Source organism: Embiotoca jacksoni, unplaced genomic scaffold (assembly GCF_022577435.1).
Source record: "Embiotoca jacksoni isolate LCO1_2020_lvr unplaced genomic scaffold, fEmbJac1.0.p SCAF_7, whole genome shotgun sequence".
In the NCBI taxonomy this organism is placed as follows: Eukaryota; Metazoa; Chordata; class Actinopteri; family Embiotocidae; genus Embiotoca; species Embiotoca jacksoni.
The window spans coordinates 735,026-752,852 of NW_027185425.1; the positions used below are offsets into that span (position 1 = coordinate 735,026).

General features: G+C 30.9%; 2 protein-coding genes across 2 annotated transcripts in view; one reads left to right on the plus strand and one right to left on the minus strand.

The window, feature by feature from the left end:
- Nucleotides 1–578: 578 nt before the first annotated feature.
- Nucleotides 579–4,055, plus strand: LOC138214627 (zinc finger protein 706). The gene is made up of 4 exons (XM_069176380.1): nucleotides 579–647; nucleotides 1,668–1,818; nucleotides 2,461–2,573; nucleotides 2,835–4,055. The coding sequence occupies exons 2-3, from the start codon at nucleotides 1,684–1,686 to the stop codon at nucleotides 2,554–2,556; spliced, it is 231 nt and encodes a 76-aa protein (XP_069032481.1). The 5' UTR covers nucleotides 579–647; nucleotides 1,668–1,683; the 3' UTR covers nucleotides 2,557–2,573; nucleotides 2,835–4,055.
- Nucleotides 3,712–17,827, minus strand: part of bmp8a (bone morphogenetic protein 8a) — a 93,925-nt gene continuing 79,809 nt past the window's right edge. Inside the window, exons 6-7 of the mRNA XM_069176379.1 lie at nucleotides 5,948–6,058; nucleotides 3,712–5,346 (exon numbers count right to left, since the gene is read on the minus strand). Of these exons, the coding sequence (XP_069032480.1) occupies nucleotides 5,197–5,346; nucleotides 5,948–6,058 (261 nt within the window). The 3' untranslated portion in view covers nucleotides 3,712–5,196. The remainder of the gene's footprint in view (nucleotides 5,347–5,947; nucleotides 6,059–17,827) is intronic.

Consider the following 17,827-nt stretch of genomic DNA (forward strand, 5'->3'; position numbering starts at 1 on the left):
TAATTAAAAAATGACAATAAATTTAATGAAAAAGAAATTAATGAATAAAAACTGTCAAATAAAATCTGACAGTGTAATTTCTCTGTGCTTTACCTTTTCTTTTTGCCCCAGTGAGCATTAAAAAAGCATAAAAGGCTAATGCCCTAAAATGACCTTACTTTGCTATTTAATCTGCATTTCTAAATCCCTTTATTTTACAGATTTGTATTTGTTTATTTCACTTTTTAACATGTCATTTATATTCAGTAAAAACTGAATGTTTTTTTTTCTGATTTTGATTTAATTTGCACGAGGCGAAAACCCTGACAGTTTGTGTCGTGTGTGCAGAATAAAGAAACTTAAAACGCAAAATTACCATAACACGAACAAATAAACAATATTAAACACAGATTGCAAACAAGCCTACACGTGTTGTAAGTTTAGATATTCTGTTGAGTGGTTGTTGTTGTTTTTTTTCTTTTCTGTTGTACTTAAATATTAGAAACCTCAAACGTGACCTGCTGCTGAAGCTGCAGCACCGCTCCAGTCCTGCTGGGGGCGCTGCTCGTGTCCCGCTCGGCCCTTTAACGACCATCCTTAAAGTTTCCTCTGGCACAAAACACACAAAAAAATCGACAAAAGGGAGCGAAGACACACAAACCTCGAAGGTAAATCAGCTGGAAACGAAAAGACTACAAACAGCTGAAACTTCTTCTTTTTTTTTTTTCTTTTTTTTTTGGCGGTGGGGGGATTTTATCTGACATTATGATTTACTCGAAGCTGTTTCCTGTTTTACTTCGACAACGTAGAATGTTCCAGAAACTCGGAGTCACATGGAGAACTAGCTTCCCTAGCTACCTCAGCTAACTGTTAGCAAGGCGGCGCCGGTTTGAGGAAAGGCCTGTTTGGGCGATGCTAACAGATGCTAACAGATGCTAACAGATGCTAACAGCTTCAGTAACTGATTGGTTTAGAGAAACGACACCAGACGTGGCTGAATAATTACTATATTTAATTACTATATTTAATTACTATATTTAATTACTATATTTAATTACTATATTTAACCAATTCCTGCGGCACATCTTACACTGTGAGTGCTGACGGTGTTTCAGTGTATTGATTATTCAAATATCGACAAACCGGTAAACTGATCTCAAACAGACAATTTAAAATAAAGCAGGATAATTATGTTATTTTTTTTTTATTATTTTTTATTTTTTTTGGTAAAGCAGCATTTTAAAGATGTTTTGAAAGTAAATGTAAATGTTCGATTAGTTCCCATTTTCTTTCTGTGGTTCGTGAACTTCTTGTTGTGTGTGTGTGTGTGTGTGGGGGGGAGGGAGGGGGTAAGTTAGTTCCCAGATTCAGAATAATAATAATAATAATAATAATAATAATAATAATAATAATAATGGAAAACTATCCTCCACAATTAAGTTGTGACGTCATCAAAGGCTCAGATAAGGAAATTCAATTAATGTTGTTGGAACAGTTTTTCAGTTTCACCGGCTGCAGCATTAAAGTGACTTCGATAATTCATTCATATAATTCATAAATATAATTAATTCATTAATGTAACGATGTGTTTTAACTATCGAGACAACAAATATTCCAGTGAAACGTGTTTATTTAGTGTTTTAAATACCGAGACGTGGTGTATGAACCTTCTCCGTGGTCTTCCCCAGGTCGAAGCTGAGGGCCATGGCTCGCGGGCAGCAGAAGATTCAGTCCCAGCAGAAGAACGCCAAGAAGGCCGCTGAGAAGAAGAAAGGTCAGGGCGCCGACCAGAAGACCGCGGCCAAGGCGGCGCTGGTCCACACGTGCCCCGTCTGCCGGGTCGGTACCGGACTCTGAGCTGCTGATTACTGATCAGCTTTAGTCGGAGCTTGTTTTGTTGTTGTTGTTGTTTTACAGAATCTGTTTGTTACTTTCTGTCTGATAATAGTTCATGCTTCGGACTCTGGGAAGCTCAGTTGAATCCTAAAAACACAGCAAACATTTTAGACAATTAGTCGACACACGTCTGTCTCAGGATCTCTCGCCACTCGCTCGGTTTATTTTCCCGACCCGCTCTGAAGCGTGTTGTTTAACGGCGTGTTGTTATTTGTTGGAGGAGAAAGTAGGAGCGCTTGTTTTTATGCAGCTTATGTCCCCCCCCCCCCAAAAAAAAAAAAATGCGACAGAATTGTTGTTCAGAAAAAGGATGACGGTGGCATGAACTGAGGTTATGATGTGATTAATCGTGCAGCCGTAACTGAACTCCATTGAAAATGTCGGGTTTTTTAATAAACACTTTCTTGAAGATATTTGACCACAAACATCAAAAGTGTTCAGAAGCATTTAAAACCAATTTCTTTTCAAGCAGGTTTTGTTTTGTTTTGTGAGCTCAGCTGTTGATTTTTATTGTAGCTGTTGAGGTCGCCGTGTTTCCAGAAGACAAAACTAACTCAACGGTCCTTTTTATTTGTTTTATTTCAGACACAGATGCCCGACCCCAAAACCTTCAAGCAGCATTTTGAGAGCAAACATCCCAAGTCCCCGATGCCTCCTGAGCTGGCGGACGTTCAGGCGTAACGGACCTCTGAACCCGGGTAAGACGAGACCTGCCGTGTTGTTCTACTGGACGGTTTTTATTTTTTATTTTACAACTTTCTTTTACCTTTAGTGTTTTTAGATGAAACAAAATATAATTTGTAGGAGAGTTTCTAAATTAGAAATCTTCTGAGGGGAGGAAAAAAAAATAAAAATAAAGAGAAACTCAAAACCAAATATACTTATGAGGTTAATATTTTCAAAGTGTAAACATGAAACTAAAAGAAAACAAACCTCCCATTAAAATCTGTCGCCTGCAGATACACAATGACCACGGATTAAACGTTGAATCGCGGCGCCCGAAGGATGTTGGTGACGAACACTGGGACCTGTCAGTATTCATGGACGTCGGGAGGGGGAAGGATGTGTGTGTGTGCTGTGTACGTACGTACGTGTGTGTGTTTGCGTGAGAGAAGACGGTGATGACGGGGAAGACGTACACCAGCAGCCCATTTTTGTATTTATTGTGTACAACTACCTTGCTATTCCAGATGGGGGAGGGGTGGAGGTTCCCAGAACCAGCTAGCTTTGCCTGCTAACACTGAAATACAATGATCATGTGACTAAAGATGGGGGAGGGGGGGGGGGGGGGGGTTGGAGATGAAAAAAAGGCTGCGAGAGGAAATAAAAAAAAAACAAATCTAGTTTTTGAATGGGATGACAGCTGGTTGCACGTACACGCTGTCGTCCACAGGAAGAGACGCCGCCTTCACTACAGATTTCCTCACTAACAAACACGGATGTGGCACTGCTGTCGGGCTCCAACTTTACAACTCATCAGTTCAGTTTTCTTTAAACTGAAGCCGAGGGACACGCAAGATCAAAGAGAAGACTTCTCCTGATTATCGGCCTCCTAAAATGACCAAATCTCGTTCAGTTTCTGGTTTTCTATGAATTTCGGTGTAAATTCAGCATCTTAAGTTCCTCAAAATCTTTTTTTCAATTTTTTTTTGGTCCAACGAGAAAACGTCTCCACAGCTTTGCCTCGTCTGTGCCGCTGCTGCTCGGTAACACCTCACAACAGTACCTCACGTCCCACCACACAGCGAGTCCGTTTACTTCTGTTTTCTGTTTCCTAAATTCTTCCGCTCATTTCAGTCTCGCCTTTCTCGGACACGTTTCCCAACGTTATCTTGGCAATAACCCCCATCTTTGTCCCGCCTCGCTTAAACCAAGGACACCATTTGTTTTTTGTTTTTTTTTGTTTTTTTAAACGGCTCTACCAGACACACAAAGCTCTGTGCTCTTTGTTGCTTTCAGCTGTAGTTTGCAGAAACTGCAAGACTGAGGGTTCAATCTTTTATTTCAGTAACCGCCAAAATCATTTATTCTTTTTGTTTTGTTGTTCTTCTATTCACTAGCGGGGAAAAACTTCACCTATTTGCTTTCACTGTACTTTTTTTTCTTTCTTTTTTTTTTTTTTTTCTTCTTTTTCTTTTTTTTTACCCTTTTCAATAAATTGAACAATGTATTTAATGTGACTGGTCTTCTCAGCCGACTTTGTTCTGCACCATAAAGAAAAAAAACACAAATTCATGTGTGTGTGTGTGTATCCACAAATATTACAAATTAGATGTTGGAGTGAAGCGGCCATTGAAAACGTAAACAAAAAAAAAACAAAAAAACATTTTTGTACTCTTTTAAGATGTCAGTTAGCTGCTTCCATATGTTTACAATCAGCAACTCCCCATTTCAAGGTCTGCAACTTCAATATTTACGTTCACCATTTAGCATCTTTAGCAGCCATTTAGTTCCCTAAAACGTTGACACAGCATTAGATGTCCACTCTCTTCTCAAGTTTCAGGTGAAATCAAACCACCGGTCCCCCCCCAAAAAAAGGTTTGTAATTCAGGTGCTTTTCCCCTCAAACGTTCCCTCTGCTGTCGGTACGTTGAAACTCGCAGTTCATCATTTCCTCTAATTTAAGGTTGACTTTATTTAAAAGGGAGGAGGAGAAAAAGATGGACCAGTTTTATCTGCACAATCAATAGTTTAATGTTTTATCAACTGCTCAGATAAGAATTTATTTCTAAAATGTATACATTTTTCAAATTATTATGTTTATTTATTATTATTTACACTGAAATCATGACCATAAACCAATAGATTGAACATTTGCTAACCGAATACAATTTAATCTCTTCATGTGTTACAACAACAGTCGGTTCATTTCTTTCTTACAAAACAAATCGGGCGTCACTAACGGTATCTTCTACCATCCGATGTACTTTAAAGCCGCTTTTTTTTTTCAGAAATAAAAAGCTGACGGCTTTAAAAGTTGAAATAACTGTAAAAATGAGACCGAATGATCTGTACAAAGCTGACGGGGCTTTTTATCTTGTAAGAGGTCGTTTCTGGTCAAAGTTTAGGCACACGTGAACATTATTATAAACATATATAGTTCTCGAAAATAAAGTAATGTGAAAATAAAATATGTCTGGAGTCAGTGAACTTAACCCTTCTGAAAATTGACAGTTCAGATGTTGATCCTGAATCGGCTCTAAAAAAGCCAACAGACCGGCAAAATCAGATTTCTGTTATCTTTGTCTGTTGAAAGAGGTCACGTCTGGGGGGGAAAAAAAATCCATCATACGTGTAGATTTAAACTAAGCGGAGCCGCTTTCATAGACATCCGCAGGTCTTCACCACCATGTTGCGATGCTTTTTGAGGATGACGTTGTTGTTGTCGTCGTAGAAGAGGACGGAGATGGGGCTGAGCTTCGTGGGGGCGCAGCAGGCCTTCGGGACCTCGTCGGGCTTCAGCAGGTGGACCTGCCGGAGCACATTTACAGTTTACATTTGAAACTGTTCACGTTTTACTTCAAAGTAAAAGTACCGATGTAGTATTCAGAAATACTCCATTACAAGTAAAAGTACTGCATTCAAAATCATACTTGGAAATATAAAAAAGTATTTTTGTCCAAAATGTCCCCCTGTGACTGAAGTGTACTACTACCTGATGCTATTAGATGAAGATCAAACTTTCTCAGAGGTTGAGGTGAAGAATCTGATTTTTATAAAACTATTAAAAAGCCTGAATTAGATTGTTTTTATTGAAAGAGGTCACAAGGAAACATTTTCTGGAACACAAGTTCTTGTAGGTTAAAACCAAATCTGAATCAAAGTGTTCCTTTCCCTCTGAAATATGGAGTAAAAGCAAGTTTAACCACATTATGAAACCATTTTGACGTTCATGTAAAAACGTTAGAAGTTAACAGAAGCTTCACAAATGGCTGAAAAAAAAAAAATGGTTCAAAAAAAGCAGCAGGTAGAAAACGGGAATCCCTCCCGCGGTGTTACATTTCCAACCGTCTCCGGTCTGAGATGAGTGACGGCAGCATGTCTGAAGCGTGTTTGCGGCTGCATTACTCACCACTTGCTGGATGAGGGCGTGGTTGGTGGCGTTCATGCAGGAGCCCAGAGGATAGAAACACTCTCCGTCGCAGTAGTACGCTGAGTATCCAGTGGGAGCCAAAACCCAGTCCTGAGCAGGGCGACAGGACGGATGACAAATCACGAACAAAGGTTTCATCTTATCGAGAAGGAAATATCACTTCCAATCACGGGCCTTTTTTGGGGGAGTCGTGTACCAATGAAATTTTAGACCACATGCTATAATATGACTTTTATATGACATTTTGGAGAACATACTATAGTGTGACTTTTTTTTCATGTTTTGAATGATATGCTACAGAAAAGTAGCCTTACGTTTTTTGGGCCGAATACATCCATGTCTATAGCTGGAATCAAACCCATGTCATACATTATGTTTTTTTTCAATTATTTAGCTGAAAAAAAAAAGTCGTACTATAGCAGGTCATCAAAAACATGAACATGAATAAGCTGGAATTGAACCCATTAGGTAGGTAGGTATTTACTTTATTAATCCCCGAGGGGAATTTTTTTTTCGCTACAGCAGCATACAGAAGCAATAAGATAATAATAGAAATAATAGAATAAAATAATAGAATAGAATAGAATAATAGAAAAGCAATAAAATAGCAGTAAATAGCAGCAAAAAATATGAAATATAAAATGCACAGTATATACAGCACATTATATATATATTATATACAAACAAACCAAGAAACACAGTCAACATATATATATACAGTACAGTATATATCTATATATATTATATTACCTTTTAACTGTGAGGCAGCAGCACTAACCACTGTACCAGGTAGTATACCATAGTATTTTTTAAATCATCCTGTGGTATATAGTATAGTATATACAGTGGGTACGGAAAGTATTCAGACCCCTTTAAATTTTTCACTCTTTGTTTCATTGCAGCCATTTGCTAAAATCAAAAAAGTTCATTTTATTTCTCATTAATATACACTCAGCACCCCATCTTGACAGAAAAAAACAGAAATGTAGAAATTTGTGCAAATTTATTAAAAAAGAAAAACTGAAATATCACATGGTCATAAGTATTCAGTAAGTATGAAGAAAAAGTCATACTATAGCATGTCTGAAATATGAAGAAAAAGTCATACTATAGCATGTCTGAAATATGAAAAAAGTCACACTATAGCATGTCTGAAATATGAAGAAAAAGTCATACTATAGCATGTCTGAAATATGAAAAAAGTCACACTATAGCATGTCTGAAATATGAAGAAAAAAAAAGTCATACTATAGCATGTCTGAAATATGAAGAAAAAGTCATACTATAGCATGTCTGAAATATGAAAAAAAAAAAAGTCATACTATAGCATGTCTGAAATATGAAGAAAAAGTCATACTATAGCATGTCTGAAATATGCAGAAAAAGTCACACTGTAGCATGTCTGAAATATGAAGAAAAAAAAAGTCATACTATAGCATGTCTGAAATATGCAGAAAAAGTCATACTATAGCATGTCTGAAATATAAAGAAAAAGTCATACTATAGCATGTCTGAAATATGAAGAAAAAGTCATACTATAGCATGTCTGAAATATAAAGAAAAAGTCACACTGTAGCATGTCTGAAATATGAAGAAAAAAAAAGTCATACTATAGCATGTCTGAAATATGCAGAAAAAGTCATACTATAGCATGTCTGAAATATAAAGAAAAAGTCATACTATAGCATGTCTGAAATATGAAGAAAAAGTCATACTATAGCATGTCTGAAATATAAAGGAAAAGTCACACTGTAGCATGTCTGAAATATGAAGAAAAAAAGTCATACTATAGCATGTCTGAAATATGAAAAAAAGTCATACTATAGCATGTCTGAAATATGAAGAAAAAGTCATACTATAGCATGTCTGAAATATAAAGAAAAAGTCACACTGTAGCATGTCTGAAATATGAAGAAAAAAAAAGTCATACTATAGCATGTCTGAAATATGCAGAAAAAGTCATACTATAGCATGTCTGAAATATAAAGAAAAAGTCATACTATAGCATGTCTGAAATATGAAGAAAAAGTCATACTATAGCATGTCTGAAATATAAAGGAAAAGTCACACTGTAGCATGTCTGAAATATGAAGAAAAAAAGTCATACTATAGCATGTCTGAAATATGAAAAAAAGTCATACTATAGCATGTCTGAAATATGAAGAAAAAAAAGTCATACTATAGTATGTCTGAAATATGAAGAAAAAGTCATACTATAGCATGTCTGAAATATGAAGAAAAAAAAGTCATACTATAGCATGTCTGAAATATGAAAAAAAAAAAGTCATACTATAGCATGTCTGAAATATGAAAAAAAAAAAGTCATACTATAGCATGTCTGAAATATGAAAAAAAGTCATACTATAGCATGTCTGAAATATGAAGAAAAAAAAGTCATACTATAGCATGTCTGAAATATGAAAAAAAGTCATACTATAGCATGTCTGAAATATGAAGAAAAAAAAGTCATACTATAGCATGTCTGAAATATGAAAAAAAAAAAGTCATACTATAGCATGTCTGAAATATGAAAAAAAAAAAGTCATACTATAGCATGTCTGAAATATGAAAAAAAGTCATACTATAGTATGTCTGAAATATGAAAAAAAAAAAAAAAGTCATACTATAGTATGTCTGAAATATGAAGAAAAAGTCATACTATAGTATGTCTGAAATATGAAGAAAAAAAAGTCATACTATAGTATGTCTGAAATATGAAGAAAAAGTCATACTATAGCATGTCTGAAATATGAAAAAAAAAAAAAAGTCATACTATAGTATGTCTGAAATATGAAGAAAAAAAAGTCATACTATAGTATGTCTGAAATATGAAGAAAAAAAAGTCATACTATAGTATGTCTGAAATATGAAGAAAAAAAAGTCATACTATAGTATGTCTGAAATATGAAAAAAAAAAAAAAAGTCATACTATAGTATGTCTGAAATATGAAGAAAAAGTCATACTATAGCATGTCTGAAATATGAAGAAAAAAAAGTCATACTATAGTATGTCTGAAATATGAAGAAAAAGTCATACTATAGCATGTCTGAAATATGATGAAAAAAAAGTCATACTATAGCATGTCTGAAATATGAAAAAAAAAAAGTCACACTATAGCATGTCTGAAATATGAAGAAAAAAAAGTCATACTATAGTATGTCTGAAATATGAAGAAAAAAAAGTCATACTATAGCATGTCTGAAATATGAAGAAAAAAAAGTCATACTATAGCATGTCTGAAATATGAAGAAAAAGTCATACTATAGTATGTCTGAAATATGAAAAAAAAAGTCATACTATAGCATGTCTGATATATGAAAGAAAGTCATACTATAGTATGTCTGAAATATGAAAAAAAAAAATAAGTCATACTATAGTATGTCTGAAATATGAAGAAAAAGTCATACTATAGCATGTCTGAAATATGAAAAAAAAAATGTCATACTATAGCATGTCTGAAATATGAAGAAAAAGTCATACTATAGCATGTCTGAAATATGAAGAAAAAAAAGTCATACTATAGCATGTCTGAAATATGAAAAAAAAAAGTCATACTATAGTATGTCTGAAATATGAAAAAAAAAGTCATACTATAGCATGTCTGATATATGAAAAAAGGTCATACTATAGCATGTCTGAAATATGAAAAAAGTCATACTATAGCATGTCTGAAATATGAAAAAAAGTCATACTATAGTATGTCTGAAATATGAAGAAAAAAAAGTCATACTATAGCATGTCTGAAATATGAAAAAAAGTCATACTATAGTATGTCTGAAATATGAAAAAAAAAAAAAAGTCATACTATAACATGTCTGAAATATGAAGAAAAAAAAGTCATACTATAACATGTCTGAAATATGAAAAAAAGTCATACTATAGTATGTCTGAAATATGAAGAAAAAGTCATACTATAGCATGTCTGAAATATGAAGAAAAAGTCATACTATAGCATGTCTGAAATATGAAAAAAAAAAAAAGTCATACTATAGCATGTCTGAAATATGAAAAAAAGTCATACTATAGTATGTCTGAAATATGAAAAAAAGTCATACTATAGTATGTCTGAAATATGAAGAAAAAGTCATACTATAGCATGTCTGAAATATGAAAAAAAGTCATACTATAGTATGTCTGAAATATGAAAAAAAAAAAAAAGTCATACTATAGCATGTCTGAAATATGAAAAAAAGTCATACTATAGTATGTCTGAAATATGAAAAAAAAAAAAAAAGTCATACTATAGTATGTCTGAAATATGAAGAAAAAGTCATACTATAGCATGTCTGAAATATGAAGAAAAAAAAGTCATACTATAGTATGTCTGAAATATGAAGAAAAAGTCATACTATAGCATGTCTGAAATATGAAGAAAAAAAAGTCATACTATAGCATGTCTGAAATATGAAAAAAAAAGTCACACTATAGCATGTCTGAAATATGAAGAAAAAAAAGTCATACTATAGTATGTCTGAAATATGAAGAAAAAAAAGTCATACTATAGCATGTCTGAAATATGAAGAAAAAAAAGTCATACTATAGCATGTCTGAAATATGAAGAAAAAGTCATACTATAGCATGTCTGAAATATGAAAAAAAAAGTCATACTATAGCATGTCTGATATATGAAAAAAGGTCATACTATAGCATGTCTGAAATATGAAAAAAGTCATACTATAGCATGTCTGAAATATGAAGAAAAAGTCATACTATAGCATGTCTGAAATATGAAGAAAAAAAAGTCATACTATAACATGTCTGAAATATGAAAAAAAAAAGTCACACTATAGCATGTCTGAAATATGAAAAAAAAAAGTCATACTATAGCATGTCTGATATATGAAGAAAAAAAAAGTCATACTATAGCATGTCTGAAATATGCAGAAAAAGTCATACTATAGCATGTCTGAAATATAAAGAAAAAGTCATACTATAGCATGTCTGAAATATGAAAAAAAAAAAAGTCATACTATAGCATGTCTGAAATATGAAAAAAAGTCATACTATAGTATGTCTGAAATATGAAAAAAAAAAATAAGTCATACTATAGTATGTCTGAAATATGAAGAAAAAGTCATACTATAGCATGTCTGAAATATGAAAAAAAAAATGTCATACTATAGCATGTCTGAAATATGAAGAAAAAGTCATACTATAGCATGTCTGAAATATGAAGAAAAAAAAGTCATACTATAGCATGTCTGAAATATGAAAAAAAAAAGTCATACTATAGTATGTCTGAAATATGAAAAAAAAAGTCATACTATAGCATGTCTGATATATGAAAAAAGGTCATACTATAGCATGTCTGAAATATGAAAAAAGTCATACTATAGCATGTCTGAAATATGAAAAAAAGTCATACTATAGTATGTCTGAAATATGAAGAAAAAAAAGTCATACTATAGCATGTCTGAAATATGAAAAAAAGTCATACTATAGTATGTCTGAAATATGAAAAAAAAAAAAAAGTCATACTATAACATGTCTGAAATATGAAGAAAAAAAAGTCATACTATAACATGTCTGAAATATGAAAAAAAGTCATACTATAGTATGTCTGAAATATGAAGAAAAAGTCATACTATAGCATGTCTGAAATATGAAGAAAAAGTCATACTATAGCATGTCTGAAATATGAAAAAAAAAAAAAGTCATACTATAGCATGTCTGAAATATGAAAAAAAGTCATACTATAGTATGTCTGAAATATGAAAAAAAGTCATACTATAGTATGTCTGAAATATGAAGAAAAAGTCATACTATAGCATGTCTGAAATATGAAAAAAAGTCATACTATAGTATGTCTGAAATATGAAAAAAAAAAAAAAGTCATACTATAGCATGTCTGAAATATGAAAAAAAGTCATACTATAGTATGTCTGAAATATGAAAAAAAAAAAAAAGTCATACTATAGTATGTCTGAAATATGAAGAAAAAGTCATACTATAGCATGTCTGAAATATGAAGAAAAAAAAGTCATACTATAGTATGTCTGAAATATGAAGAAAAAGTCATACTATAGCATGTCTGAAATATGAAGAAAAAAAAGTCATACTATAGCATGTCTGAAATATGAAAAAAAAAGTCACACTATAGCATGTCTGAAATATGAAGAAAAAAAAGTCATACTATAGTATGTCTGAAATATGAAGAAAAAAAAGTCATACTATAGCATGTCTGAAATATGAAGAAAAAAAAGTCATACTATAGCATGTCTGAAATATGAAGAAAAAGTCATACTATAGCATGTCTGAAATATGAAAAAAAAAGTCATACTATAGCATGTCTGATATATGAAAAAAGGTCATACTATAGCATGTCTGAAATATGAAAAAAGTCATACTATAGCATGTCTGAAATATGAAGAAAAAGTCATACTATAGCATGTCTGAAATATGAAGAAAAAAAAGTCATACTATAACATGTCTGAAATATGAAAAAAAAAAGTCACACTATAGCATGTCTGAAATATGAAAAAAAAAAGTCATACTATAGCATGTCTGATATATGAAAAAAAGTCATACTATAGCATGTCTGAAATATGAAAAAAAGTCATACTATAGCATGTCTGAAATATGAAGAAAAAAAAGTCATACTATAGCATGTCTGAAATATGAAAAAAAAAAGTCATACTATAGCATGTCTGAAATATGAAGAAAAAAAAGTCACACTATATCATGTCTGAAATATGAAGAAAAAAAAGTTATACTATAGCATGTCTGATATATGAAAAAAAAAAAGTCATACTATAGCATGTCTGATATATGAAAAAAAGTCATACTATAGCATGTCTGAAATATGAAAAAAAGTCATACTATAGCATGTCTGAAATATGAAGAAAAAGTCATACTATAGTATGTCTGAAATATGAAAAAAAAAAAAGTCATACTATAGTATGTCTGAAATATGAAGAAAAAGTCATACTATAGTATGTCTGAAATATGAAGAAAAAAAAGTCATATTATAGCATGTCTGAAATATGAAGAAAAAAAAGTCATGCTATAGCATGTCTGAAATATGAAAAAAAAAAGTCACACTATAGCATGTCTGAAATATGAAAAAAAAAAGTCATACTATAGCATGTCTGATATATGAAAAAAAGTCATACTATAGCATGTCTGAAATATGAAAAAAGTCATACTATAGCATGTCTGAAATATGAAAAAAAAAAGTCACACTATAGCATGTCTGAAATATGAAGAAAAAAAAGTCATACTATAGCATGTCTGAAATATGAAAAAAAAAAAAGTCATACTATAGCATGTCTGATATATGAAAAAAAGTCATACTATAGCATGTCTGAAATATGAAGAAAAAAAAGTCATACTATAGCATGTCTGAAATATGAAGAAAAAAAAGTCATACTATAGTATGTCTGAAATATGAAGAAAAAGTCATACTATAGCATGTCTGAAATATGAAGAAAAAAAAGTCATACTATAGCATGTCTGAAATATGAAAAAAAAAAGTCACACTATAGCATGTCTGAAATATGAAGAAAAAAAAGTCATACTATAGTATGTCTGAAATATGAAGAAAAAAAAGTCATACTATAGCATGTCTGAAATATGAAGAAAAAAAAGTCATACTATAGCATGTCTGAAATATGAAGAAAAAGTCATACTATAGTATGTCTGAAATATGAAAAAAAAAAGTCATACTATAGCATGTCTGAAATATGAAAAAAAAAGTCATACTATAGCATGTCTGATATATGAAAAAAAGTCATACTATAGCATGTCTGAAATATGAAAAAAAGTCATACTATAGCATGTCTGAAATATGAAGAAAAAAAAGTCATACTATAGCATGTCTGAAATATGAAGAAAAAAAAGTCATACTATAGTATGTCTGAAATATGAAAAAAAAAAAAAAGTCATACTATAGTATGTCTGAAATATGAAGAAAAAGTCATACTATAGTATGTCTGAAATATGAAGAAAAAAAAGTCATACTATAGTATGTCTGAAATATGAAGAAAAAGTCATACTATAGCATGTCTGAAATATGAAGAAAAAAAAGTCATACTATAGTATGTCTGAAATATGAAGAAAAAGTCATACTATAGTATGTCTGAAATATGAAAAAAAGTCATACTATAGCATGTCTGAAATATGAAAAAAAAAAAAAGTCATACTATAGTATGTCTGAAATATGAAGAAAAAGTCATACTATAGTATGTCTGAAATATGAAGAAAAAAAAGTCATACTATAGCATGTCTGAAATATGAAAAAAAAAAGTCACACTATAGCATGTCTGAAATATGAAGAAAAAAAAGTCATACTATAGCATGTCTGAAATATGAAAAAAAGTCATACTATAGCATGTCTGAAATATGAAGAAAAAAAAGTCATACTATAGTATGTCTGAAATATGAAGAAAAAGTCATACTATAGTATGTCTGAAATATGAAGAAAAAGTCATACTATAGCATGTCTGAAATATGAAAAAAAAAAAAAGTCATACTATAGCATGTCTGAAATATGAAGAAAAAGTCATACTATAGCATGTCTGAAATATGAAAAAAAAAAAAAGTCATACTATAGCATGTCTGATATATGAAGAAAAAAAGTCATACTATAGCATGTCTGAAATATGAAAAAAAAAAAAAGTCATACTATAGTATGTCTGAAATATGAAGAAAAAGTCATACTATAGTATGTCTGAAATATGAAGAAAAAAAAGTCACACTATAGCATGTCTGAAATATGAAAAAAAGTCATACTATAGCATGTCTGAAATATGAAAAAAAAAAGTCACACTATAGCATGTCTGAAATATGAAAAAAAGTCATACTATAGCATGTCTGAAATATGAAGAAAAAAAAGTCATACTATAGTATGTCTGAAATATGAAGAAAAAGTCATACTATAGCATGTCTGAAATATGAAGAAAAAAGGTCATACTATAGCATGTCTGAAATATGAAAAAAAAAAAAAAAGTCATACTATAGCATGTCTGAAATATGAAAAAAAAAAGTCACACTATAGCATGTCTGAAATATGAAAAAAAGTCATACTATAGCATGTCTGAAATATGAAAAAAAAGTCATACTATAGCATGTCTGAAATATGAAAAAAAGTCATAGTATAGCATGTCTGAAATATGAAAAAAAAAAGTCACACTATAGCATGTCTGAAATATGAAGAAAAAGTCATACTATAGCATGTCTGAAATATGAAGAAAAGTCATACTATAGCATGTCTGAAATATGAAAAAAAAAAGTCACACTATAGCATGTCTGAAATATGAAGAAAAAGTCATACTATAGCATGTCTGAAACATGAAGAAAAAGTCATACTATAGCATGTCTGAAACATGAAGAAAAAGTCATACTATAGCATGTCTGAAATATGAAGAAAAAGTCATACTATAGCATGTCTGAAACATGAAGAAAAAGTCATACTATAGCATGTCTGAAATATGAAGAAAAAGTCATACTATAGCATGTCTGAAATATGAAGAAAATGTCATACTATAGCATGTCTGAAACATGAAGAAAAAGTCATACTATAGCATGTCTGAAATATGAAGAAAAAGTCAGACTATAGCATGTCTGAAATATGAAAAAAAAAAGTCATACTATAGCATGTCTGAAATATGAAAAAAAGTCATACTATAGCATGTCTGAAATATGAAAAAAAGTCATACTATAGCATGTCTGAAATATGAAAAAAAGTCATACTATAGCATGTCTGAAATATGAAAAAAAAAAGTCACACTATAGCATGTCTGAAATATGAAGAAAAAGTCATACTATAGCATGTCTGAAATATGAAGAAAAGTCATACTATAGCATGTCTGAAATATGAAAAAAAAAAGTCACACTATAGCATGTCTGAAATATGAAAAAAAAAAGTCACACTATAGCATGTCTGAAATATGAAAAAAAAGTCATACTATAGCATGTCTGAAATATGAAAAAAAGTCATACTATAGTATGTCTGAAATATGAAAAAAAGTCATACTATAGCATGTCTGAAATATGAAAAAAAAAAGTCACACTATAGCATGTCTGAAATATGAAGAAAAAGTCATACTATAGCATGTCTGAAATATGAAGAAAAAGTCATACTATAGCATGTCTGAAATATGAAAAAAAAAAGTCACACTATAGCATGTCTGAAATATGAAGAAAAAGTCATACTATAGCATGTCTGAAACATGAAGAAAAAGTCATACTATAGCATGTCTGAAACATGAAGAAAAAGTCATACTATAGCATGTCTGAAATATGAAGAAAAAGTCAGACTATAGCATGTCTGAAATATGAAAAAAAAAGTCATACTATAGCATGTCTGAAATATGAAAAAAAGTCATACTATAGCATGTCTGAAATATGAAAAAAAAAAGTCACACTATAGCATGTCTGAAATATGAAGAAAAAGTCATACTATAGCATGTCTGAAACATGAAGAAAAAGTCATACTATAGCATGTCTGAAACATGAAGAAAAAGTCATACTATAGCATGTCTGAAATATGAAGAAAAGTCAGACTATAGCATGTCTGAAATATGAAGAAAAAGTCATACTATAGCATGTCTGAAATATGAAGAAAAAGTCATACTATAGCATGTCTGAAATATGAAAAAAAAAAGTCACACTATAGCATGTCTGAAATATGAAGAAAAAGTCATACTATAGCATGTCTGAAACATGAAGAAAAAGTCATACTATAGCATGTCTGAAACATGAAGAAAAAGTCATACTATAGCATGTCTGAAATATGAAAAAAAAAAGTCACACTATAGCATGTCTGAAATATGAAGAAAAAGTCATACTATAGCATGTCTGAAATATGAAGAAAAGTCAGACTATAGCATGTCTGAAATATGAAGAAAAAAAAGTCATACTATAGTATGTCTGAAATATGAAAAAAAGTCATACTATAGCATGTCTGAAATATGAAAAAAAGTCATACTATAGCATGTCTGAAATATGAAGAAAAAGTCATACTATAGCATGTCTGAAATATGAAAAAAAAAAGTCACACTATAGCATGTCTGAAATATGAAGAAAAAGTCATACTATAGCATGTCTGAAATATGAAGAAAAGTCAGACTATAGCATGTCTGAAATATGAAGAAAAAAAAGTCATACTATAGTATGTCTGAAATATGAAAAAAAGTCATACTATAGCATGTCTGAAATATGAAAAAAAGTCATACTATAGCATGTCTGAAATATGAAGAAAAAAAAGTCATACTATAGTATGTCTGAAATATGAAGAAAAAGTCATACTATAGCATGTCTGAAATATGAAAAAAAAAAGTCATACTATAGCATGTCTGAAATATGAAGAAAAAAAAGTCATACTATAGTATGTCTGAAATATGAAGAAAAAAAAGTCATACTATAGTATGTCTGAAATATGAAGAAAAAGTCATACTATAGCATGTCTGAAATATGAAAAAAAAAAGTCATACTATAGCATGTCTGAAATATGAAGAAAAAAAAGTCATACTATAGTATGTCTGAAATATGAAGAAAAAAAAGTCATACTATAGTATGTCTGAAATATGAAGAAAAAGTCATACTATAGTATGTCTGAAATATGAAAAAAAAAAAGTCATACTATAGCATGTCTGAAATATGAAAAAAAAAAGTCACACTATAGCATGTCTGAAATATGAAGAAAAAAAAGTCATACTATAGCATGTCTGAAATATGAAAAAAAAAAAGTCATACTATAGCATGTCTGATATATGAAAAAAAGTCATACTATAGCATGTCTGAAATATGAAGAAAAAAAAGTCATACTATAGTATGTCTGAAATATGAAGAAAAAGTCATACTATAGCATGTCTGAAATATGAAAAAAAGTCATACTATAGCATGTCTGAAATATGAAA